The following is a 25,712-nucleotide window of genomic DNA, read 5'->3' on the forward strand; positions in this document are numbered from 1 at the left end:
CAGCCCTGTCTCTGCAGGCAAATGCCAAGTGCCCATTGTCCTGGCTTCTGGGCAGGCGGTGGCTGCTGAGGAGCATGTCCCCTCGCCTCCTGCCCTTGGCTCAGTCCCTCTGCTTCTTGGGGAGCCCTGACAGCACATGGGGTGAGGGTGGCCTCCCTGGGGCTGGCAGGGCCACTGTCCTGGCCCTTTTGCACCTCGGCTAGTGGGAACTAGCAGGGCTTCACCCCGGGAGTGGCAACTGTGGCAGTCCAGTACCGTGGGGGCCATGGCCTGTGCACGCACAAAGCGAGTGGTACTGGTGTCTGTGGGGAGCCCAGGGCCAAGGGAGCAGGTGCCTGCGGTGAGGCATCCCTCTGTGTGCTGCTTTGTCCTTACAGGAGTTTAGAGAGAGCAATTACTGTGTGTTCTGATTGCAACGGGGAGGAAGCTTATCCCTGCAACGGGCTGACACGGTGCCAGAAAGGGAAACAACAGGCAGGCACTGGAGTGTGAGGCTCAGGGTAATTTGCAAAAGGAGCCAACCAAACAAATTATTTACACTCTCTTTTGGCAGCCAGCTGGAGCGGCTTTCTGCAGAAGGGAACAAAACATGAGAAAGGAGAGAGAGGAGAGATACCATCTTCAGTGCCTATTAAGAAAAAAGTTCATTCTCTCTTGCAGTGGGAATCGTTCTTGCTTTCTCCTGCCTTACGTCTGCGTGCTCCGTGCAGCTCGGCAGCACCTGGGGTGGGCACGCTCTCACTGCACTTACGTGCCTGTGTTCGGGGGCTGTGGGGGTCTGCAGGCGATACTGCAGCACGAATCATAGTAACGACTAACAACACGCTTCTAGTCTTCTGTTTAAAAACTTTAGGGGATTTTATACCCAACCTTTTAAATGTGGCCCAATCACGTACCCAGTATTGCAGTCAGTTTCATAACTTGCCATGTGGAAAGCCACAGGCATAGAAGTTTTAAAAGGCTTTAGGGTAAATAAGGGTTTTTCATCACAAAGACACATTTGGTAGGGTTTGCAGTACCTCCCTGCAGCTTTGTCTTAATTTTTTTTTTTTTTAATGCGAGGGCTTCTTTTCACAGACAGAGCAAAACCTGGGGCGTGAGTGAGTGCAGGGGTGCGTGCTCGGGGGCTGTTTTGGGAGGGCTGCCCACCTCTCACTGCACCTTCCCCGTGCTGCACTCCCTTGGTGAGCTCGCTGCTCACAAACACCCGTGCTTTGACTGCTTCCCTACTTAAGCCAGATGCAAACAAACAATTACGTGGGCCGAACAGAGAGAAATCATAATGACTGAAAACAGAGAGGGAGTGAAGCTGCCTCCTCACTCCCCTGGCTCCCTACTTGCTAAATCCACCGCTCTGCCAAAACTGTTCATCAGCGCGCAGGCAGAGATGCACAGCGCTGCCAGCTTTGCCACTGGGATTTAGTGGCACTGAATGGCCTTTGTGCACCCCAAGCAAATGTTCCTGTAAAAGGCAAATGGCTATTGCTCTGCTAAGAAATGGCCTCAGAGCGTGGTCCAGCTGCTCTTGACGCAAGAAGAGGCCAGGGCAAGTCTCAGTGACAGCATGGGAGATTTCAGCTTGTTTTGGCATGGCTGCATGGATGTTATTTTGAAGGCAAAGACAAGATTTTTCCTTTCTGGGTGCATTCAGCAGCCTGGTGTATATCTGTGCTTCCATCCAGTTGTACCTGCCCAGGCGGGGGGATTTTTTATAACTTCATACCTGCCAAGCCTCTCTGCTACATGTGGACGTACTTGCATGTTGGGGAAGTTTCGTGTTAGTGGGAAGTGATTATGGTTGCAAATCATGCTTTTACCTCTTTTATAAAATTCATGAAGCGGCCACCGAACCTCCAGGCTTTGTGCCGGTGGCACTGCAGGGAGTTCACGGTCATCTGAGGGGCGCGCTGGTAGCAGACGGAGACCACGTGCACCGCATCGTACAACAGGGCAGCGTCTGTCTAAAGGGGAACAGCATTTGTTTCGATAGCGGTTCCAGAGCAAGGAAGCACTGGGACAGCAAAGCAGCGAGGGATCTGTAAAGTGTCACAGGAGAAGCTGCAAGAACCCCCTTTGAGTTCCCCCCTGCCCAACACCCGCTGGACCCAAGCGTTTCTCTGTCCTGGTCCACTGCCAACCATCCCACCTCCTGGGTGTCTAACCCTGCAAACAGCACTCCGAGGGCAGGGCTGGGTTCTCCAGAGAGTCACTGCTTCTCAAGAGACTGCCCTAAATGTGTATGCTTCAATACAAGGCTTGTATAAACCTCTAAGCTGACCTCACATGCAAAGAACATCCTCAAAACACGTAGCTCTGCACATGACAAAGCCTCACAGTTTTTCTGTTACGTGTCTCTTAAGACTAAAAGATCATAGTTCTGCCTTAAAATCAGAGATTGTGAAAATGCCATTTGTGTACATCTATTCTGGTTATTTCTAGATTATTTACTACTGTATTGTCAAACAAGGGGGCTAGTACCGACTTCTGGATGTAGAAGACAGTAATAGAATTTTCTTACTTAGTCTGTTTTCTCTGAGTGTAAAAAACCCTGTATGAGAACATATTATCCACACTATTTTATACATGGGAAAATAAGGAACAGAGAAGTTAAATGGCTTGTCTGTAGGCATGGAATTTTCCAAAATGACCTGAACTGTCACCAAAATCAGGACCTCAGAGATTTGTAGCATCTTCCTGCATTTCAGTGATTTGAACTTTTTTTTTTTTTTCTTCCATGTAATGTGATGGTTTTAGATTCAATTTGAGATGCCCTATCTCACCTCCAAACACTGATCAAGAGAACTGGATTTATTTTTCACTCTGATATGGTAAGACCTCCTAGTGAAAATACATTATTTGCTGGCTTCACAAAGCTACAAAACAGATAGGAGTGTAGCAGCAGCGTAATGAAACACAGTAAAACAAAATAATACAGCAGACAACTGGGCAAATATCTAACAGGATGTGGCTATGGAAAAAATCCTCCGATGTTGGCAGCCATCCCTGTGACCTTCCCTTCCCTCAGCACACAAGCATGAAGAGCAGGCACCTGACTTGCATCCCATGGGCTCGTATTTACAGCAGCAGGGACAGGTTCTGTAAATTTGGGGCTGGGGGAGAAGGGGTGTAAGAATATGTCCAAGCAATTTCAAAGTGAGTTACATACTGTAATCCCCAGCTGAGATCAGGGCCCCACTGGGACAGGCAGCAGACAAACACAAATAAAAGGCAGGATCCCTTCTGAGGCAGCAAACAGGGAATGGGAGAGGGGCCAGCGGTGGTGGAGGGAACCCAGCACCCTTGCGGGCAATATGATGCTGCCCTTGTGGCCAATGCTGCAGAAAAGTAGAAGGCTGGAGGAGAATGGTGGGGCTCTCCTTTAAGGAAAAAAAAAAAAAGAACAGGAGGGATACAAGAGACCGTTTCAAGGTGAAAGTCTGGGAGGCTTTGCCACTTGTGGGGTTGGTTCTGGCAGATCTGAAGGGAGAGGGAAGGACGGAGCCAGTCAGCAATTACGGGGGTCGGAGACAGCCTCGCAGGGAAGACAGATGGGCGAGCAGGTGCTGTACCTTCCGAGCAGTAACTCAGCAGAGCAGAGCTGCCATCAGACCCTAAAAGGAGTCATCAAAGCTGCAGTGAAGCCCATCTCTGGGCATAGCTTTGGCTCTTTCTCCCTGCATCAATCTCAGCGAATTGCCTGGTGCCGTCCAGCTGTGTGCTGCACCCCCAGCCCCTGGCAGATGGGCGCTCGGCTGCTCTCAGGGTCTGTGTGGAGAGGCGATGGCAGCAGAGCCCTGCAAGCCCCTGTGGGACAGGACCTGGTGACCTGGCTGGTCCAGTGGGACAGGAGCGTTTCTGGTCCCCAGTGCTGCTCCCAGGGCTGGGCAGAGGCACTTGCAAGGCGATTGTCCTGCCCTGAGCTGAAACAGGACTTGTGGAGAGCTACTGAAGAGAGATGATGCCCTTTCCTGGGTGCTCTGGGGTTTGGGGCACACACAGCCCATCCCTTTCCAGGTTAGCGAGCGCTCGCTGCATCTGCACATCAGGCGAGCGTGGAGAAATCCTGCTGTGTCTGAACAAGGGGTACAATACCCAGCTGATTGCAGCTCCCTCTCTTCTTGTTCCCAGCAGGGTGCTTCCCCACCATGCTCAGCCCCTTCTGGAACTGAAATTTTGAATTTTGCTGGTCCTGGGGGCGGCTTTTTACTGGCAAGAAGGGAGGGGGAAGAGCACAGTGTCTGAAAATTAGCAAGTCCGTTGGCAGCTGGGCCTGCAAAAGTCGTGTTAACACAGCAGTGGGCTGCACAGGATTCACCAGCCAAACTCACTGCATTTGAGGGACAGTTATGAAAGGATGGAAGTAAGTGCCTTGGGGAAGATACCTGGGGTGAGCTGTTACTAGTATAAGAACCAACAAGAATAACATAAAGGCCTTAATCGACATTCCTGCCTTCCCTGCCACTCTGGGCTGCTTCCCAGACTTCACCCGTGGTTTGTTTAAATTTCTCATACCATCATCACACCATCGAGCAGTCCCAGCTCTGCCTTGGGCGCTGACTGCAGCCGCTCCATGGACCACTTGTCAATGATGGAGGACACATGCGGGTTCTCCACGTTGAGGATCCGGAAGCCGGTCAGGTTCACTCCAGAGTAGCGGTATGGTTCTAGGTCTAATGCATAAAGATCCTTAAAAGAGAGAAACCAGTTTAAACATTTTGTTTAGCTTTGTTTTGTTTGTCTTTTCTGTATCGGTTGGTGTCTGTGAAGTGAGAAGGCAGAGCCCGCAGAAGGTGGGAGGTAGGACGATGCCCTCACGAATTCGGTGGGTTGTACTGTCTGTTGCCATCAGTCGCTGCTCGCAGGGACTGGTAGGTGTGAGTGGAATTTGGGTGTCGTATGTGCAGGTTCACCCACACGCAGCAGAGGGAAACTCCTGCCAAAGAGCCCACGCTCTGCATACAAGAGGCAAGTGAATTATGGGGAGAAACCCAGAATCGCTATCTGTAACCACCCAAAAAGAGGCTTGTGAGCAAGGGGGAGGGGACGAGGCAGAGTTCCTCTACCCGAAGCTCCCTGGGGCCTTTCCATGGAGGATTTGCTGTAAGTGCTGAAGCCCACAGGGTGCTGCAGATGACAGAACAACTCTGAATGCAGAATGCCAATTTGCAGACGGCTATCAAAGAGGAACTAAGACGCATTTCTTGACATTACGACCAGCCTACACAGTCTGCAAATGAATGAGAGTGCCTTTTATAAGATTTAAAAAAACCACAGCCAGGCAGTCCTCAGCTCTGCTGGCAGCCAGCCCACAAGCATTGCCTGGCAGACAGTGAGAGAGGGGTATTTGGAGGCTTCTGCGAGTACACTTCTTTAATGCATCTCTTGGCTCTGCTGCATGTCTAAATATTAACTTCAGTTCAGGGATTAACTTCAGTGCTCAGTAACCAGTCTGAGTAGTTTGGGGTTAGACAGCATGGCAAGAGCATACCACAGCTGATCTACTCTGCCAAAACCCAGGGCAGCTGACACGAGGGGGATCGTGAATGAATGTGGTGGAGAATGGCAGTTGGGAGGGTGCTTCGTTAATGAGAATCATTTTTTGGATGGGACATATTTGATCAGAGTTTATCCTGAACAATTTCTGCAAGTGTTCAATGGTAATAAAAATGTGGGGAGGCAGAAAGGCAGCACCACTGTCTTCTTCGATAGGGGGTGTGTGTGTGTGTGAATATGGGAATGGTGTTAATTGCTCTCACAAGGGATTATAAAGACGAGTTTAAATACAGCATGAGATTATGTGTCCATTGCTTTTTTGTATAATGTGGCTACACCGGCAGGACCCAGCCATGCTGTGGGTTCACCCAGACACAGCGTCTGTCAGCAGCGAGCTTTGTTCTGCCCACGGGGGAGCTGGAAAAGCACTGGTCCTAAAACACTGCCCTAAGCAAAGCATAACAAAATCAGCACTTGCCATCAACTGAGACTTCATTCTCAGTGGGAGAGCAAGGAATTCTTATAGCTATTTTGCTTTAATAAGCTTTGGGGGTTTGATATTTTCCTTAAGCACTGGCCTCTGACTTTACACCCCCAAGGCATGTTGCTGATGGATGCCATGTTTTAATCTGCAGGTGCAGCCAGGGACGGAGTCATTAATCACACCCACAACAGAGTTCAGGGTCTTTGTTGTCTGGGGTTTTTTTCCCCTGAAAAATTGCAAGCACAAACCTCCACGTTTTACTAAAGGGCATTGTGGAAACCAGGCCATGATGCTGACTTTTAAATGACTTACAGTAAGTAAGGGCAAATACAGTTGTTTAACCTCAGACAGATGCTTCTATTATCTGGTTGTGAGGGTGTACAGTGGTCTGTGCCTGACCCACTGGAATAGATTTATTTATTTTTTCAGAATTCATGACTTTTCGTCAGACACTTCAGATTGTATTCTGGAAATTGTTGTAGGGCAATAATTTTCTGTTGTAAATGCAGATCATTTTCCCCTTAGAAAATGCAGATCATTTCCCCCTTAGAATGTGACTCTATGTGACAAATCTGATCCACCAAGCTCCGGATCTCATGGTCCATCGCAGAGCTGCCAGCCCACCAGCCCCAGCCACCTTTCCAATCCTCTGGGTATTTTGGGTGCCCTCCCTGTCCTCCTGCTCTCCACTGACCCTTCATTTCACCAGGTTCCTATAGAAGCCAACCTCCTATCAGGTCCCTTCTTGGTTCCTGTTTAAATCTCAGCTGCACCTGATTTATCATCTCCTGGAATTAAGAGGATAATTAAGAATATAAGCTGAGTATCAGAACAGGGGGAGGTGTAGGGGGAATTGCCATATCAGTTTATTCTGGATTTTCTGCTGCTGCCCAGCCACAAATTGAAACATCTGGTTCTATTTTCCACCTCATCTACACTCCCTTTCACTCATTATTTTCTGTACTTAAGATTAATTATCCCCTCCATCCTACTACCATTAACCAAGTTTTGTTCTTGGTATTTCTGTGTGGCTCTTCCCCTTTCTCAGATATGCTCTCCCACCTCCCCAGTTGGAATTCCCAGCTTTGGTTCATCAGTCGTAGGTGACAATGCTGAGGTCTGATCCGCGCTGCATCCAGCATGCGCAGTAGGGAGCTGTAAAAGCAGGTGTCCGGGAAGGGCATCCTCCATCTGCTCTTGTGCAAAACAGCTCGTGGATAACGTGCCTTCCATGGATTGCTGAGGATCCCTGGCTGGGCACGAATTGCTTGGGCAGCTGTTGCTGGGAGGAGTGGCCGTGGCCCTAATGGGAGACGTGCATGTGCAGTGCCATTGGGCTAACAAACTGTCATGTGTTCAGTCGTGAGTGCACTTGCGCTGTGCCATGACCCTCAGGTACACGGAGTTAAACAAGTACCTGATTATCAACACCAGTGGAAAACGGCTGGTTTGGCCTAGCACCTCATCGAGAGCAGGCAGGCTGGGTGTCTAAGTTTTGCTTATGTCAACTCAAAGCCCAGGAAGAGATTCCTGCTTCTGCCCATCTGTAACTTGCAGCAGCTGTGACAGCAGGCAGTGGGGAAACTTCGGTATTTGCAAGGACTCATTGCTACAAGCTGCCCAGAAATTCCTAGAAGCGTTGAGTTTAAGGGGTTGTCACTGCTTGGATGTCACACTTTGCAGGATGTAAAAGCTGTGCATGCATTAGACAGAGGCTCGCAAGTGTTCCTCCTCCTCTGGTAGGAAAGGCTGATGGGCCTCCTCATGCTGAAGTCAGTGAACTGTAGTCTTGCAGCCTAGCAAAATGTTGAAGCATTTCACGCCAAGTGTTGATACACTGTGCTCACTATTGACTAGGGACCTTTTAGAAACATTCAGTATAACATAATAGACTAATTCATTAGCACCCCATGGGTCCTGTACTGTAGAAGCTGAAGCACATGCATTGCAAGCTAGGAAAACATTGCCTTAAGGAATGACAGATTAAAATATCTTTCCCATGATATAACTGTTATTTCAGGAAAGTGGCATTAATTGTGATTGCTTATCTATTAATTTATTATAATTCTTCTTTTCCCACCTCCAGGCTGTACCTACACATGAAATGTACTCTAGGCTCAGCTGGGGCTGATTAATAGGAGGTTATCTGGGAAATGCTTAAAGCTGCCTGGAATAGATAATGGCAGCAGGGGTAATTAAAATGTCTTTTGCATTTGAAAAATAAATTTTGCAGTTTTTAAGGGTTGGTTTAGTCTGTTTGTTTCCTAAAGGCAAAAAGATAAATTGGATTTTCAAAATCACACAAAATTCAACAGTATACTAGACAGTAGCATCCTAAATGGAAACAGAAGTAGCATGCCAAGAAACCCAAACCAAAATGCCTCCTGGAGTCAAAGAACCGGCCTGTGTTTAACCAGAGCAGACTTAATTTCAAGCTGAGTTCTTCTCATGCAAAATAAACCTGTGGTACTGAGCTCTCGACCACAGCAGGGCTGCTCCTGGCTCTTAAGGGAGCCCTAGATGAACACAGAGGAGCACATCCCCAGTTCTTACTGATACTCAGCCCCATCACATCCTGTCTGTGGGACTACAGCCTCACCAGTTCACACATGGGCTCATCCTTCAGTGCGTGGGTAGCTGCACTGAAATCAAAATGACTGGGAAGGGAAATAAACCTAGAACCTACATCTGTGCAAAGCCGGAGCAGCTCCAAAGGAGCGAGCCAGTCCAAAAGCAGTGAAAGAAAAGACTGACATCTCAGAATGAGCACCGGGCAATACTGCCGTTGTGGAGGTGTTACAGCCAAATCATTGTGGTCTGATTTTAACCTGAAGATAAATCTAGCCCTGCTCTCACCTCCTGTTAGGTTACCAGACCTCTCTTTCCCTGTCTTTTCCCACCCCACTGCTTTAGTGTCCTGCAGCTGTGCAATGCGTGCCCTGGACAGGACACCCAGCCCACTTCCCTGCCTCCTGAACTGCCTCCTCACTCCCCACTGCAGCTCAGCAGTGAGTGTAAAAGGTGTTTGCACAGATTAGATACTTTACCAGAGTGGTGAAGATGAAGTGGTAGTATTCTGTCATCATTCCCATTGCCATGGCCTTGAGGAGAGTAGGGAAAGGAGGTTAGTAAGAGTGGATACAAGAATATAACAGTCATGCAACATAAACCTCTACAGAGCTGATCTGGTAAATGCGGCAGGAGACAGGCCCAGGAACCCAGAAGCTGGGTTCTGACCAGTCCTGTGAAGCAGTTACGCATGTGCTTAGCCAGCAAGGGGCCTGTGCTTAAGTGCTGAACTGAACTGTGGTCCTCGAACCTTTCTGAAACAGCAGCAAAGCCCCAGTGTCCAGCTCCTGCAGAGGCTGGTGGCATTTCTGGGTGTTGCTGTGCCACAGAAGGCTGGGACACTGTGGCACACCACTGTGCTCACAGATCACTCATGGTGCAAAATCTCCAGGGCTACAGGCTTGCTTCTGTCGGCATGGCTGGGAGAAAGGGGGTTGCCTTTCCTTCTCAGATACCAACAACAAGCAACCTTCCATAAACCCATGCTGAATGACCACAAGCAGCCTGTTCTTATGGTTACAAGTCCGTGTGCTGGCTCGGAAGCTAAGTAAAAGGCTTTTTATTTCTTACGTGTATTTCTGGTGCTCTGCATCCCTTCCCCTTCAGTGTCCATTCGTATAATGAATATGTACAGCTCTTGCCTGTGTGTCTCTACTTCCTGCATCCAATAACCAGATTCTAACTTAGTGCCTGGTTTACAAATGGGTCAGTGAAAGTATAGGCACAGGAGTGGGGAGTGGGAACATCTCCCGTCTCTCAGCCCTTGGAGATTGTGCTCCAGACCTGCAGGCTCTTGGCCAGCCCAAGCTCTGGTTGTGCCAGCTCCGACATGAAGGATGGTTTGTGCAGATTGCTGAGATTTGCATAACTGAGCACTAGAGAGAACATGTTGTTCTGTGAGGTTTGTTGGAGGGTGACCGTGGGCTGAAGGGACCTCGGCTGGATGAGCTTGTTCAGGCCCTACACAACAGGAGGGGAACGTGTTTCTGTCTGTGAGAAAGATCACCTTGAAGTTGGTGGCTGGCAAAAGGAAAGAGATACCCATGGCTTTGACTGTGATGCTGACTCTCTGAGCATGTTTTCTAGAGAAAACACATGCAAGAGCACTTTAAAATCTCCACTGATGGGAAAGTGACTTCGAGTCCCCCCAGGAAACATTTTTGCTAAAATTACTAGGGCAGAATTTAGCTCTGAGGAAGGAAGTGGCAGTTTGAAAAGAAGTGAGATGTCAAAAAACAAGGGAAAAGGAAAGGATCTAGATCACAAGCCTAGATGTAAGTCTATTGTGTGGTTTTTACCACCACGTTTCCTGGCCTGGAAATACCTTTTGGAAAGCCTGGCAGCACCTTCTGGAAAGCGTGGCAGCTGTCTCTGCAGCAGCGTGCTGTCCCGTCCCCCTCCTCCCTGCCTGGTCGGTGAGTCTGCAGGGCTGCCTCATAGCTCTATGCTGAGCTGCACCCTTTGGTGCAAAAAGCAGGAGCAGGGACCGACACTGAAGTATGTGAGGCATCACTTGGAGGAGGGGAAACCAATTGAGAGTAAATCATGAGATTCCAGTTCAGATTCTACAGCTGGATCATTTCAGTGGTAGATGAAGAGTCCAGACCCGCTGTAAGAAGCAAGCTCCAGCTCCCCAGTACTGGCAGCCTGTGTGCGGGATACATCTGGGTTTGTGGGGAAATGAATAAATGATAAACCTGGTGGATAAGCTACAGGCGATCGCCAGGATGAGAATGGGAGCTCCATTAAAGTTAAGACAGGCACATCTGTGCACTGCAGAGTGCAGCAACTGTTCAGAGACAGCTGCCAAGGAGAACAGAGAAGCTGGGAAGCCAGAGAACAGACGTAAAACATTAACAAGTGACCAAAAATGAGCAAGGCCAGAGAAGTTGAAGTAGGACAGGAAGGTCTTGTGAGCAGGCCTAGCTCTGTAATAGGTTTCTACAATGATTTCTTTGTCCAAAAGGGTAAAATAACAAATTGTTTGGTGCCTCAGTCACTCCAAGGAACCCAGACTGGAGCAGTATGTGGCAATGTCATCTGTATGTCTTTGTGTCAGCTCTTGTGTGGTTATTCACGGATTACTAATCCATGGGGGATTTTTTTACTACTCCAGTTTAAAAATACCGCCCAGATTATCAGTGAAGTCTGCTACTCGTGTGCTGTGGGAGCGTGTTACCTTAAATAACTTGGGAGCAAGATCTGGACTGGCAGGATGGTGCGTGCTTAGTCAGAGCTACCTTAGTGTATCTAGGCTGTAGTTTCTCAAACCTTCTGTTACCTAAAGACACACAGTTAAAATCAGTAACAAGCAGTAGAAATTTTAGCACAAGTCCTGAGCGAACTTTTTTGCCATCCTGTGTGGTGCTGGGTGGGCAGTGCAGCCGAGGGGCTCCAAGGACCTTGCCTGAAGCAAACACCAGAGCCCAAACATCTGCAAAACTAACTGTTTGGGTTTTTTTTTTTTGTTTTAAAGTGGTTACCAAAATGTTACAAAGGGTAAACACTAGCAATAATATATGAACATTATTGTTTCCAGGCCAGACAAGGCTGGGCCACTCTTCCCTGACTTTTTTTGCAGGCCAGTTTTGTTTCCGTGTGGTGTTCTAACACGGCAAAGCGAAAGCAGGCTGCCCTCTTCCAGGAGGTGCTTTTGGCTTTACCCAGTTCGTACCTGCAGTGCCTGTGTGACGCAGGGCGTGAGGAGGGCAGCGTGGAGTGCGGGTGGGAAGCCTGGTTTTCTATCCCGTCCTATAGAAAGGAAAAAGCTGTTTCACGAGCAAAGGTGGCACCACTGGATGTGCATTTCTTGATATGAGTAAAAAATTTAGGAACAGATGAGGTTTCTGAGCTTCCCAATTCTCCAGCAGGTGTGAGTGCCAACGGTGGGAGAGACACAAGGGTCACGGTGTGCACCGTTCAGAGCCTCCCTGGTGTTACACCGGCACGTGCAACTGCTCAGAGGCCAGCCAGGATGTGGGTTGGGTTTATGCACCTTCCCAAACTCTGTAAATATTGAACAGTTTTTTTCCCCTGAGTAAAAATACACTACATAATACTGCTAAGCTGAAAACCATGGCTTTGGGTCCTGAGAAAAAGCAACACACGCACAAAACCAGCCAGAAGGACTTAGAAAGACTTCTTTCCCCCTAGTCCCTGCTCTCCTCCATCTTCCTCACTCTGTGCTCACAGTGATGAGCAGAGCAGATGGTACAATAAACTATAATAAACTGCATAATAAGTGAACAGCACCAAACACAGCCAGCATGTTAAAATAATAGGCAGGAGACAATGAGTCCCTTATATTGCTTTCTTTAATAATCCCTCCCAGGCTTTCTGATTTCTCTGAGCACTTCCCTTCATTTTGCATCAGGCAGGCTGCAAGGGAAGTCTCTTTCCATGTGCTTGCTGTCTCAGCCCTTCAGGGGATTTATTTAATCTATGTGGTAGTGTCTTGCTGGGCTGATACGAGCAACACTTCCAGTGGCTGGTTCTTAGCATTCTTGGTGAAAGCTTTTCCTCTGCTTGCAACCTAAAGGCACTTGGAAATGAGGAGGAGCTGGGGTGAGCAGCAAACCTTCTGGTCTGCAAAAGAAAAATGCCAGCGGAGGAACTCGGGGAAAAAGGAGAGAGACCAAATGAATGGAAAATCACTGACATCTGGCTTAGAGTCCAAGAATTGCACACAGTGCTCATGAAGGGACAGAGGATGCTGTCCCTCCCCGGCTGGCCCGGTCCTGGCTGCTTGCAGCAAGACGCAGGATGTGTGCACAGCTTGGAAAATAGCTAAGCAAAACGAAGTGGTTTGTACCCTGCCCCTCTGTATGGACACGTATTCACAGACCTGGGGGCATGAAGCAGCACAGACGGGAAAGAAGATATTTAAACTCGGCAAGCATGAAAAGCTCGTACAGGGGTAAATGAACAGTGACAGAAGTGGCCCAGAGCAGAGCCCTGCCTGATGCCCTGCCTGGAAGAGAAAAGCAAACGTGGCTCCAGACGGCGGCGGGTGGAGGGCAGGGGCTGGGGCTGCGCGGCCGCGGAGGGGAGCGGGACAGCAGCCTGGTCTCGGCGCTGCGTTCCACACAGCCGCTTGGCACCTTCTCCTCCCGCAACATTGGTTCCTTCTTACCGCTTTTTGATACTTCCAGGTTTTCCGTGAAAACTACATTTTCCGTAGGAATCCAATAGTATCCTTGAAGAGTGTGTATGTTGTAGCTCTCAGTGTGGCTGTGGGTTGTGGGCAGAGGGAAAGCTGCAGGTCTGCGCCCCTGACTGCGGGGCCCTCCCTGCGGGACGGCCGCCCTGTACTCGGGGGTCCCTCGGTGGGGCCAATTCTGCTTCGCCCCCATCACCCCCCGCTCACCTGCTTGAGGATCTGAGCTGCCATCAGGTGGCTGCAGTCGAAGATGATGCGGAATTCCCTGCCCCGCTTCATCTCCTTCAGCAGCGGCCGGGCATCGTCGGTGTCCAGCGGGAGCTGGCGGATTTTCAGTCGGATGTTGTACCTTGATGGGGCCATGATGAGCTCTTGCAGCCGTATAAGGCCTTCAAGCATCGCACAAAGACAAACCCACACTGTTACAGACAAATCTGCCTTTGCCCTGCAGGCTGGCTATCACAGCAAGTTATTTCCTCCTATATCGTTTTATGGAATGCAGTCAAGACTTTCCTCCCTCCCTCAAATGGCCATTGCTAAAGGTATCAAAACCAAGGCATCACGTATCAATTGTTAAAGACCCAAGAAGCTTCCAGAGCGGTTGTTGTAATGCAGAATGGCTTTTCCTGGTGTTTCCCTGCTGCCCCTGCGTCCAGCCATGGTAGAGCTGTAGTCCCTGCACTAGATCGGAAGAGGAGAACAGCAGATTGGTCCTAACCTTTGACATCTCTGGGATCATGACATATTTTCTTAAGCAAATGTGTCCTTGAGAAAGGACAGAATGTGATAATGAGCTACACAACAAATTAAAATCCATAGCATTTACCATGCAGAACAGCAAAGGGAAAAAAATGAGTATGCTCTTAGATTTATGAACAGCATAGCTCCTAACAGTCACTTAATCACAACTTGTAACTTTCTTACTACCCTTAGAATTCATTTCTTTTTTATGCAGAAGATACAAAGCGGTGCTGGATGCAGCTGAGCAGGAATTATTGGTATCTAATGTTGCAAGAAGAAATTCAGCAGATGCCTATTGCAAGGAGTAAAAGAGAAGTACTTTCCTCTGCATAGTAGAAAAAATACATTAGAATATGCCGTGAAGGGAACATACTGTGACCCACATTTGCAGAACAGGAATGTCAAACTGTGTTCTCATCAGCCCTCCCCTAAAGAAACCATTTGGTTTAGTGGAATTAGGTTGGACAGGCTATCCAATGTGTCTTTTGTTTGGGTTTGTTTTTTTTTTAATCTATAGTGCTGTGCAGTGCTTTGCTTTGTTTAACCATCAACAGCTTTCTTTATGTGAAAAACTTTGTCAGCTATGTTTTATAGAATTAGCCAGAAAACAAAAAACTTTCCAGAACTGCTTTTGCTTTTAGCTGGGAAACTGCACCCTCAATGGCAGCCACAGACCAAGGTCTTTGCTTGTGTAAATGGGCACTGCGGTGCCAGACACAGCCATGCTGAGCCAGATCACACCAGCGGACAATTAATCCTCCCCTTGACCCTTTGTCAGCTGGGGTGGTGCTGGGGGTTACCCACTTCCTAAGCGCTTTGTGAATGAAATGCTCCAGAAGGGATGCCAGGGCCTTCTGCAACACTCGCCTGAAGGCTTGGGAACCAGTGTGTCCCCGTGCACCGATCACTGCACGGGCCGTCATTTTGCTCCTAAAAGGCTTCATTAGAAAAATTCCTAAATGAGACCCACAACAAACACGTCTCCTGGATTCCTCCGTTAAAACCCCTCCTTTACCTACCTGTACTGTCATCGTAAACCACAGTGGCTGACCTCCATTTCAGGTACTGCACGAGGTCCAGAATGGCATGGCTAAGGGAGGCGTAGTCGGGATACAGGTTGACATAGAAAGTGTCCTTGTTATCCAAAGGGTGATGCTTCCATCGAAGCTGTATGTGGGGGACTTCCAGGGCGTTGCAAATAGACTGGACAGCATTGGTACAGGAGCCTTGGGAAGGTCCGAATATTGCTACGACCCCCAGAGCGAGCTGGTCACAGGCTGGAAAAGGAAGGGAGCGATCCTGTCAGTGTCGTACAGGGCACCTCTGTGGGAGCGGGGAGCGCCCGGGCAGCCGGGGGGGCACAAACCATGGAGCAGTGGACAGACAGACAAGCTTCTGGGCACTAACAGCAGCTAATCACAACAGTGATGGGGCAGAAGAGAGAGGCGGAATTATGGCAGGTGGGGTCTGGAGCGGTGGGAGGCACAGGCGTGTTTCCAGAGGAGGCAATGACAGTTATGGTGTGTTAAAAAATGGCTGAGCCTCCAGAGTTGTGAAAGAAATATCCTGAGATGATCAGAATTGCCCAGACAAAGGCGTTTTTTCATCAATTTAATATATTTCTTTTTCTGCAAAATAATGGTTCTCATAGATTTCTTCAGGTTTTCACTGGGAAATTAAAAGAGAACAATTGCATTTGGGGCTGCATTTTTAGGGGGGGGAGGGGAAGTAAAAGTTTTTTTGAGGAATAGAAACAGGTGATTTCTCACCTGCCTCTGCAGGTCCTTCCGAACTGAATGCTTAGCACTGTCAGCAGGAGCTTTGCGATGGCCACGTTTCATTAAAAGATTTTAGGAAGGCAACTGCTGCCAGCCCAAGAGAGGCACGAACGCAGAGAGCAGCTGAGGCACGCGGGTCCCCCCAGGATGCACGTGCCCCTGGTGCGGGTCCTGCGCGTTCTGCTCCTGTCCCAACACTTGGTGCAGCCAGCTTGGGTGCTGCCAGCCGCCCGGCACAGCAGTGCCAGGCAGAGCCCTGGGGAAACCTCCAAAACAAAACAATCTCCAAAAGGGACAGCGCAGCCAGTGAGCTCGCCTGCGAGAAGATGCGCCCTCTCCGGTGACGCCCCTCTTTTAATTGTGAGCAGGCTGCAGGTTTCATCTCTCCCAAAACAGAAGCAAACTCAGCAAGCCCTCAGGTCACCAGCCCCACAGCCTTTGCTGTGTAGTCCCATTTCTTCCCTCCCCTTCAGTAATTCAAGCGGGCGGCTGTTATCGGATAATAAAAAAATGACTGTTGGGAAGAGAACAGAATACCTGCGCTATGGATGTTGAAACTGCTGGGGAAACCGTAAAATAAACAAAGGCATGGCCTACGGACCTTCGCTCAGGATTAGAAGCAAACACTGAAAGGAGTTTCGTGAGGTTTGCAGAGGGAAAAAAGAATAGTTGTTCCCCTTATATTAAAATGCCTCTGGAAGGTCAGCTCCTGGAGGAGTTCTCATCTAGATCACTGACTAGTCTCAAGTGAAACCTTGCCTTTTTTTTTTTTTTTTTTCCCATGAATAAATGGCCACAAAGCTGCTAAGAAGTGTGCTGTGTTTCTTACCTTTCTTAGTTGCTTCAAAGCTGTCATGGAAGTGTATCCTCTGAATGTCGTAGGTTAGTGTTGTGTTAGGCAACAAAGTTCTGTTTCTGTTAATAATATTGGCAGAAAACCTGAAGGCTTGCTCCTCAGCGCTCATAACCTGGGTATTGGGGCCATCTGCGTACTCAAAGATTCCTCCTGCAAGACGAGACAAACCCAGCATTAAGCCACGTAAATTCGATTCACAATCTTACATAGCAAGGACGAGATGACTGTTGGACAGAGCTGTGGCATTTGCAGGCTGAACAAGGCTTGCTCCAGGATATTCTCTGGACTGAAGTAAAGACATGCAAACTTTTTTTGGTTTTTTTTTGTCATATGCTGGTTCACGAAAATGTTCTGAATACCAGCTTTGCAGGGCAATAGGGGACAATTTTAAAGCCTTGGAATATTTTTACGAGACAGATGAGTGCCTTCCCATAAAACTTTAGGACCAGACCTTGGGAAGTGTGGACAGGCCCATTGCTCAGCTGCAGAGATGCTCCAGGTTTGCTATGAGGAGTTACTGTGGTCCAAAGCTGGCACTGCCCTTCCCTCTGTGCCACACTGGCCCCCTCCCCGCCTTGTCCACCCATCACCAAGTCCTCACGCAGGGGGCAGGCAGTGCAGCACTGCTGCTTGCTATTTTTAGTGCCATTTTTAGTGCCCTTCTCATCTTCTGTTGTTCCTCATGTTTAGTTATCCAAGTTCTTAATTCAGACCAGCAGAGACTTCTGAATTTGTCTACCCTACAGCTTATCTGCTCAATAATGCACATCTTGAATGCATGCTTTCCCGTGTTCAAAAGTTGTTAATGCCATTACACCTCCCCAAGGGCGACAAGCTCATGTCACAGTATCGCTGGGTTTCTTGGCTCTGTATCTGTGAGTCTTGTCCTCAGATCCCCACTGACAGCCACTCTAATTGAAGTGACTCAGTGCAGGTGTAAATTATGTAATTGTGTGTCCTTGTCTGAGTTGTAGGCACCGTCTTGTGCCCCTTACAGAACCATGGAAAGACACATAAACCTTGCTCTATCTTATTAAAAAGTAAACCAAAATAATTAATGGATGAGCGAGATAAGCACATGCAATTGGTAACAGATGGTCTCCAGGTTCATTAGCAGAAGGAAAATCTTCCTCTTCAATTTAAGGTAGTCCTAAAATATTTTGTTATAGACAACAGATGTCTACTCAGCCCTCCTAGCTCTCAAGTAACTGCATGAATCGTCCTCCAGGAGCCAGAACACGTTACCTCTAGTTTTTGTGGCAATTTGGTGTTAGCCAAGATGCCAGTTTGGCAAGAGCCAAGTTGACATTTCTGTGGACAACCGTGCTCTGGGCATCCTCCCAGGAACCCGACCAAAGCGCCATGGGCTGTGCAAACCACAGTAGCAATGCTTGGAGATGTTCACAGTGCGGGTGCAAAGGAAGTTGCATAAAGCCTCTGACTTTTCTGCTCCTCATGATTGTGGCAAGTCTTCCCCTGCAGACTTTGTGCATCTATGTCCCCAGATATAAAGTGGGTGTGGTAATTAGTTTACATTTATAAACATCCAGAAATGTTTGAGCTGCTCACTGCATGTCTGTGGTAGAAAAAAATATTACTGATCTCAGTACTAACCTTGGTGGTAGGGGGAAAAGTAAAGAAAAACGGGCTGAATGCTCATTCTGGAGACCCATTTCAGTCCCATGCGAGCTTCAGCAAGTCATTTATGACCAACTTTTCGATCTAGAATGCCTAGCAGTTTAGGCAGGAGCCTAGCAAATTTTCCAAGTGCCTCATTCTCACTGGATCATGCCAATACACGAGGTTATTGTCCAGTGCAAGGAAAATTATTCATCCATATCAAAGTTGGCACATGCTGGTAGCTCAGTCTAAGCTCCTTAGGGCAGAGGAAGTTCATACACATTATTACAGCAGAAACCATAAACAAAACTAAAGTGAGCGTGAGATTCATCCCTGTCTTTCTGCTCAAAGCTTTACTGTCCAGAACATTTTAGCAAGGGATTTTTTGTTTTCTGGCATCATTCTGAAGTGATAACTGGGTTCATGTTACATTGATTATCAACTAGCTGACATGAGGCTTTCTCCTAGCCCAGAGCTTTCAGGGTTGCTTTGGAGCATGTCTTATTATGATAGAATATAGGACAGGGGATGTGGATTATTGGTGTTTGATCCCAAATAAATTCACGTTCCAGACATCCAACTGGATATAATAGGCTTTTTGACAGAAAAGAATTTTCTGTGCAGCCACCCAATACCTTGAATTTAGTGCCGAGCAATGAGAAAGTAGACAGGCAGAAGTAACGTATTTCTGGTGATATTGCAGGATGCTGAATATATTGGTACAATGCGAAATCTACTGCAGTTGTGAAGGTGTTGAAGAGTGGCCACCACATGCAACAGTCTGCTCTTTTTCTCAGAAACTCAGGGGACAGAGAGTGCCTGACGGCAGATCTGCACAGCAGCAGCTCCCCGCTCCTGGGGATCGCACGCGGCCGTCCCACTTGGCTTGTGCGCCTCTCCTTCAGAGATGTTCATTCCGATCATTATTTAAAGAGCCTAATAACCAGCTTGAAACAGCTGATTAATGCATAATCTTCGTCATGATTACATAGCATAACTGGCATTAATTTGAAAAGCCAGCTAATTATCAAAATAATGGTTGCAGCTTTTTCATTTGAGCAAAATGGAGAATATCAGCTTGTGCTATTGAAAGAATGAGGGGTGTGACATCAGCTGGCAGATCACCGGGCTGGAGGGACCCCATGCGTCCCCCGCCACCCTCAACAGGAAAGATGAAACAATGCGAGGCTGGATAATCTGCTGCAAAGTGTTTGGGCAAACAAACTGGGTCAGCTCTCCCTGTGCTTCCTGGAGAGAATGATGGTATGTGGGTATTGCAACAGTAACCTCACTGTGGCTTTACACTTAGAAAAATATAGAAAGTCAACGGGCTATAAAAAGTCAGCAACAAAACAGTTTCTGCTTTTATATACTACATATAAACAAGTTTAATCTGAGAGAGTAAAATTGAAGCTCCTTTGGTGTTGCTGTCTCTCTCTAAACCATTTTTGCCCTATTTTTGAAGTTATTTCAAATGTCTTGAAGGTTGATGGATGCTGCTCACTTGACCTGGTGCTAACGACCATTTCCCAGTGTTGCCTCTGTCTGTTCAGGTCCCCGCTTCCCCTTCCTTCTTTCTTTACCTCCCGTGGCTTTACAGACAGATAAAGACAGCTGTGCTGAGGTCTGTCACGCTTTGGAACGTCCTCCTGAGGTTCATGAGAATATTTTCTGCCTAATTTGTCCTGGAAGGGACCATGCTGTTTCCTTGACCAGTCAATACAGCCCACAGACTACTGCGACGCCACGTGTCGTTTAACACACACTGAGGTTTATCAACTTCATGTGGAGTTTGTTTGCCTATGTGTTTTTCCCTGAAAACCTCCTTTTATGCCACATATTTTATGGCCTTTAGTGCAGTGGGGTCCAGGTCTGGGAGTCAGCCTTGCAGGAGATACCTCAGCACAAACTGTCGATACCTTCTCAGGCAGGACAGGCTCAAACGCTCCCAACTGTTACCACTTCTACAATTTTTTTGATGCAGTCATCCATGATTACGCCTGACTTCTTGGATTTTAAATATCAATCACCAGGCAGGTTAAATAGTTATTCAGTTGTCTTTTACCTATAAAGCGGGCTAATTGCTCTCCAGAGAATGTCAATTAGTATACAGCAAAACACGCTAATTAGAATCAACTTTGCATCTTTAGTTATTTTACTTGATGACCACTGACATTGCTGCTGAGGTGGGAATTTTAAAAATTCAAAATGAGAATCCAAAACAAACACCTGGAACTCTCCCTTCGATGTAGACCAGAAGTGCAATAGCTGGACCGGGCTGCAGGAATGAGGTTGGTGCTGCACGTGAAGGGAGGTTTAGCCCCGAAACACAGGGGATCTCTCTCTGAGTCGCAGAAAATTAGCCTCTCTGCTCAGGGTAAAATCCAGATCCCATGAAACACCTGAAATCCCACTGGTGCTAATTAGAACATGTCCAAGTCTGTTTGCATCAAGCAAAGCCACACTGCCCTACTTCCACCCCCATCCAGGGGGTGATGCTGGAAGACCTTGGGAAGGGCCCCAGGAGCAAGCCAGAAAGAAGCCTGGTCAATGGGATGGGAATCCTTTCCCAGCATTCCGGCTTACCCTGAGCTATGGCTGTGCAAGCTGAATGCAATTGGAGTTATTTTTAGCTTTGTTGAAAGCTAAGTCAAGAAAGTCAAAGTATTTTAGGTTTTCACTTTCTCCCCTCTTCCCCTTTCTAACAAAACAAACAGCTTCATTCTCGGAAAGAAAATTCCAACAGCCCTCAGCGTGTGGTGTGATCTCTTATCTTTTACTCCTTATAAAATCACTGAGTTACTTAGCTTTGAAGAACAACTATTTCTGATAACACTTTTCTCTCCCCCGCTGACAGTGTTGTTAACACATTTAGACAGCTTTCTGACAGTCTCTTTCCATGTGACATCCTGGAAGGAATACTTGTTTTGAAATGGCTCTTAGTGAGGATGGAGCCAGCCCGAGCTCCTCCAGGGACACCAGAGCTCCTGCCTGTCTCGCAGACCTCTCGTGCCCAGAGATCTGTATTTTATGTATTATTTTCTCTGAGGTTACACAATGTCTTTCCTGTTGAGCAGCAGGGCTGGCAGTGGCATGGCGACCTGTCCTCTTCTGATAGGCTGTGTTTTGGGGACAATGTTAGCAAATGGGCTGATCAGGACCGTTACACGCAATTTAGTGCCTGTTCCTGCAGGATGCCACTGGCAGGTGCCCGAGGCAGGAAGATGGAGAGCCTTTCCTCACCAGATGTGCCTCCCCCAGGAAGGCTTCGAGAACTGATGCTTCTGTTTATCTGACCAGTCCAGTGGAGAGAATTTCACTGTCATGGTCCAGGTCCCTCCAGGGCCGGTGGTTATACCAATGGAGAGAAATGAGATAACGCTGGTGGGAAGTAAATGAAAGCTCTCAGGAGCACTGGGTTGTGCACTGGGAATGGAGCTAAAACTCGCAGACACTGCCCATCAGCGTAGGACCGTTAAAATCTCAGATGCAATAATATGAATGCAGTGAAAGCAGCAAAATCCGGAAGACAATAAATAAATAAGTAAATAAACAAATAAATATCTATCTATATATAAAAGCAGTGACAGATTTGTTCATGAGAAATATCTCCTTGCTCCCCAAGGAGCTGCTACTATAAAATGTTCCACAAGTGACTGCAGCTGAAGCTGGAGTTGGTCCCTCATTCATCCAGGAGTTGAGTGGAGCCCCTGTATCTGATGTTGATGCCAGCTGGTGTTCTCCAAACAGAAACAAAATCATCCTAGCACTGTCGAGGAACATTGGGGACTCCCTCCCTTCAGCCAAGAGCCCTTTTTACTGCCTGGAAAGTGCTTGCACCCCCGGGAGGTGCAGCGGAGCCCTCTGCCCTGGCCCTCCGATGGGACCATCGGGCTGTGCGTGTCAGACTGCAGCAGCCCGGGATGTGCTCCCTGAGGCAGGACCATGGACGGGCTCAAAGCCAAGGCAGTAAACAGAACTTGCAAACTTACCACAACAAACCTTCTGGGAAAGAGCTGAAAAAAATTTCTTAGGTCCGTCAATGGGTTACTGATTTTGACAGAACAACAGCGTGGCAGGAACTGAGTTCCTGTCCCCTTAAACTGCTGCTGCTGATGCATCAGCCCTGTCACTTCAGTGTGGCACCGCTTAATGTGATGCAGCACAGCCACGAATCCAAAGCAATTTCAGGCTTCATAAACATGCATCACGCAAGAGAGACTCTGTGCAGGAATCTGCTGCTGCTGCTCACAGGCCCAAGCTGTCCCCTGCCCATGGACATTGCTCTCTCTCTGGATGCTAATTGCTAGAAACCCAGGAGGAGGATCTGACTCGGAACACAGGAAAAGGATTAACCTCAGAGCCGGTGTGTCTGGATTGCTTACACTCACATGCTGCCTGTATTCATTACGCATCTCTTTTATACGAATTAAAAAGGAATCAGGCCTGTCCGCCAGCAGACGTTTCTCTCCCGGCAGTTTCTCTGGCTCTCAGGTCCAGGGTATTTCCAGCTGTATTTTCTGAGGGCCCCAGGTTCGCTCTGCCTCCACAGACTGACAAAGCCCATGATGTACCTGCCCAGCTCAAAGCCTTCCCCGTGTCCACGATACCCTACAGCAAGGTGGAGCCAAGGGGAGGCTCAGCGCAGCCCCGCCGCGGGCTGTCTGCCTGCTGGAATGGCCTGGCTGGGGGGTCATGAACACCCCGGATAATATTGCTGGATTTTTCCAAGGGCATGTAGTGACAGGGCAAAGGGGAATGGCTTTAAGCTGAAAGAGGATAGATTTAGATGAGATATTACGAAGAAACTCTTCACTATGAGGGCGGTGAGGCACTGGCACAGGTTCCCAGAGCAGCTGTGCGTGCCCCATCCCTGGCAGTGTCCGAGGCCAGGCTGGATGGGGCTGGGAGCAGCCTGGGCTAGTGGAAGGCGTCCCTGCCCGGGGCAGGGGGTTGGAACTAGATGATCTTTAAGGTCCCTTCCAACCCAAACCGCTCTATGATACTATGATTTGCTCCCTAATGCCCTTGAGAAAAGGCAAGACTTGGTGCAGGGAAGACAGGTCTCGCTCTGCTTGGAACCCCCCATGAGCTCAGAGGAGGGACAGACACAGCGGTACCCCTGGTCCCCGAGGTGGCTGGGAGCTCCCCATCCCCCCCCACCATCAAAAGCAACCATGAAAATTCAGATTTCTGACCCTAATGACAGCCCCAAGGCACTGGCAGCCTCCACTGGACTGCCACACAGCCGCTGCTGGGAGACTTCAACGCGGGGCTGAATTTTAGAGAAGGACAGTCCCACTCCCAGCTGCCTGCCCGCAGCCTGGCTCCCCCAGCACTGCTCGCCTTTCTGGGGGTGTCCTGGGGACCCCACAGCAGCTGATGGGAAGAGTCGATGGACCAAGCAACATTCCCAGGACCTCAGATTCCACCACTTTTGGCAGCATAATGAAAGGCCAGGTACTTGCTGAGTAACGCCAAGAAAATGAATTCAGCCAGAAAATCAGATATGCAAAATGTGTGTGTCCCGTAAGGAGGGATTTTCCTGCCTGCCAGGACAGAAAGCCCATCACAGCAGGTCGATCCATTCCCAAGAGACGGCGTCTCCCTCTTTTCTCGTTTTGTTATTGAATATGCAAAATCCTATTTCATTTGCACTGTATTAGGTACTTCATGTCACAGGGGGTGACATTCTTCTATGTGTAAGCTGTTTAACAGATGAGCAGTCAAGTGGCAAAGAAATACATTATTAATGCTTCTGGTTAAATTAACTGATTAAAACCACTGTAGCTAAAATGCATGTATCAGCAATTTACTCGCACTAAATGAGAAATTAATGGAATATGGTGGCTTGGTTTTTTTAATGACAAGTAGATAGGGATGGTCTGGAAAGGTATGCCACCTCTGATAGGAATTAGCCACTCGGTCCATGGGCCACGCAGCTTCGGCTTGCGCAGCACAGCCACCCGCATCCCCAGCAGTGCTCAGCCCCTGGGGCTGGGGCACCCACCTGCATGGGCTGCAGCTTCTAGAAACAAACTTCTCGTTTGCAGCTCCTACTCACTTGGCCTAATTGGCAATGTTTCCTCTGCCATGCCTTTGAACAAGCTGTTCTGGCGTTGCATGTTTTACATCTGAGAAAGAGCATTTACCACAGCAGCAGTGTGTAACCCTGACCAAGGGAGCGGATCAAAGCACTAATCTGAGATCAAAGGCCTTCAGCAGTGGTACAGCAGAAATAAATTAAGTTAGCAACAGATTTTTTAATGATATTTAAGTTTTTAATTTGCATAATACATGATTAAAATGAAATGGGCATTTTTATTTTTTAAGCAGGCTCAATTAATTAAAAAAAAAAAAAAAGCAGCATTATAATCTCCTAAGAATAGATTCCTATAAAGATAAGGGCAATGAAAATGCCAAGAAACTTTTAATTTACCCAGTGTACAGCTCACAGCATAACACAGATCTCCACAAGTGACCAGTGAGCTGCAGGCTGAAAATGCTGCAAGAGGCAGAACCTCCAGGAGCCCAGTGATGCCCACAGCGGTGGCTGGGAAAGGCTCCTGCCGGCTCTACAGTTTTACTTTAAGCAGGCTTATTTCTCTGCAATAGATCTTGCAAGCTTTGGGCTACTCCCCTTGTAATCGTTCTCACTATGAGATACCTCACCAAATACTCGGGCTCACTTTTGATTAATTAGCAATTCAGATGTTTTGTGTGTGGGTTGCCACAAGTATGGAATTGACCCACGGTATTTGTTCGTGCCTCCGCCTTATGACACCCCGCTGCTCGGACCGTGCCCACCCGTGCAGGCTCAGCCCGATGCCCGAGCTTTCTCCTGCTCTGAGCGACGGGCAGCTCCCGCCCCGAAACCTTCCTGAGGCTGTGTAAACTCAGCAAACATGTCCTGGAAATCACCAATGACCGAATAAATCAAGCATGCTCAGATGTCATGTTTATAGTTGTGCTTTGGGCTATAAGCGTGGTTTAAACTGTAATATATGGGAGGAAAAAAAAAATGTTTGAAAGCTTAGAATTATTAAGGATCTATAATACAGGGTTTAGGCAACACAGCTGTAAGTATATTTTTCTATCGTGTTTTATTGGCCTGCGATATAATCTAGTGTTAGATGTGATGTCCATCTGGCGCACAGCTCGAGCGAAATACGAAGCAGAGAAGCAAGGCCACCACTGAAATAAATTCAGGCTCATGCCTGTTATTGACTGGGCTTGTAACAAAACCTGCAGGATGATAAAATAATTCAGATTTGTCTTTATTATGTGCCTTGGAGCTCAGCACTGGCACCGTGTCTCCCTGTACATGCTCTCTGGTTTCGGACTCCCCCAGCCCTGCCGCGCTGTGCCCGTGCAGGCGATTAATTACAGGTGCTGCTGTGCCCGTGCAGGCGATTAATTACGGGTGCTACAGCACAGCCTCTGCCCCAGCAGGCAAATGCTTTTCTCACTTACCCCAGTGCAAGCTGGGCCCAACTGGTCAATTTGTGAAAA

At 48.1% G+C, this 25,712-nt stretch overlaps 1 protein-coding gene across 1 annotated transcript in view; it reads right to left on the minus strand.

Annotated features, from left to right (window-relative positions):
• Nucleotides 1-25,712, minus strand: part of GRIK3 (glutamate ionotropic receptor kainate type subunit 3) — a 122,155-nt gene that overhangs the window by 40,136 nt on the left and 56,307 nt on the right. Inside the window, exons 2-7 of the mRNA XM_055706096.1 lie at nucleotides 16,554-16,730; nucleotides 14,966-15,223; nucleotides 13,413-13,594; nucleotides 9,025-9,078; nucleotides 4,513-4,686; nucleotides 1,818-1,961 (exon numbers count right to left, since the gene is read on the minus strand). Coding sequence (XP_055562071.1) covers nucleotides 1,818-1,961; nucleotides 4,513-4,686; nucleotides 9,025-9,078; nucleotides 13,413-13,594; nucleotides 14,966-15,223; nucleotides 16,554-16,730 — 989 coding nt within the window. The remainder of the gene's footprint in view (nucleotides 1-1,817; nucleotides 1,962-4,512; nucleotides 4,687-9,024; nucleotides 9,079-13,412; nucleotides 13,595-14,965; nucleotides 15,224-16,553; nucleotides 16,731-25,712) is intronic.

This window comes from Falco cherrug, chromosome 3 (assembly GCF_023634085.1).
Source record: "Falco cherrug isolate bFalChe1 chromosome 3, bFalChe1.pri, whole genome shotgun sequence".
NCBI classification, from domain to species: domain Eukaryota; kingdom Metazoa; phylum Chordata; class Aves; order Falconiformes; family Falconidae; genus Falco; species Falco cherrug.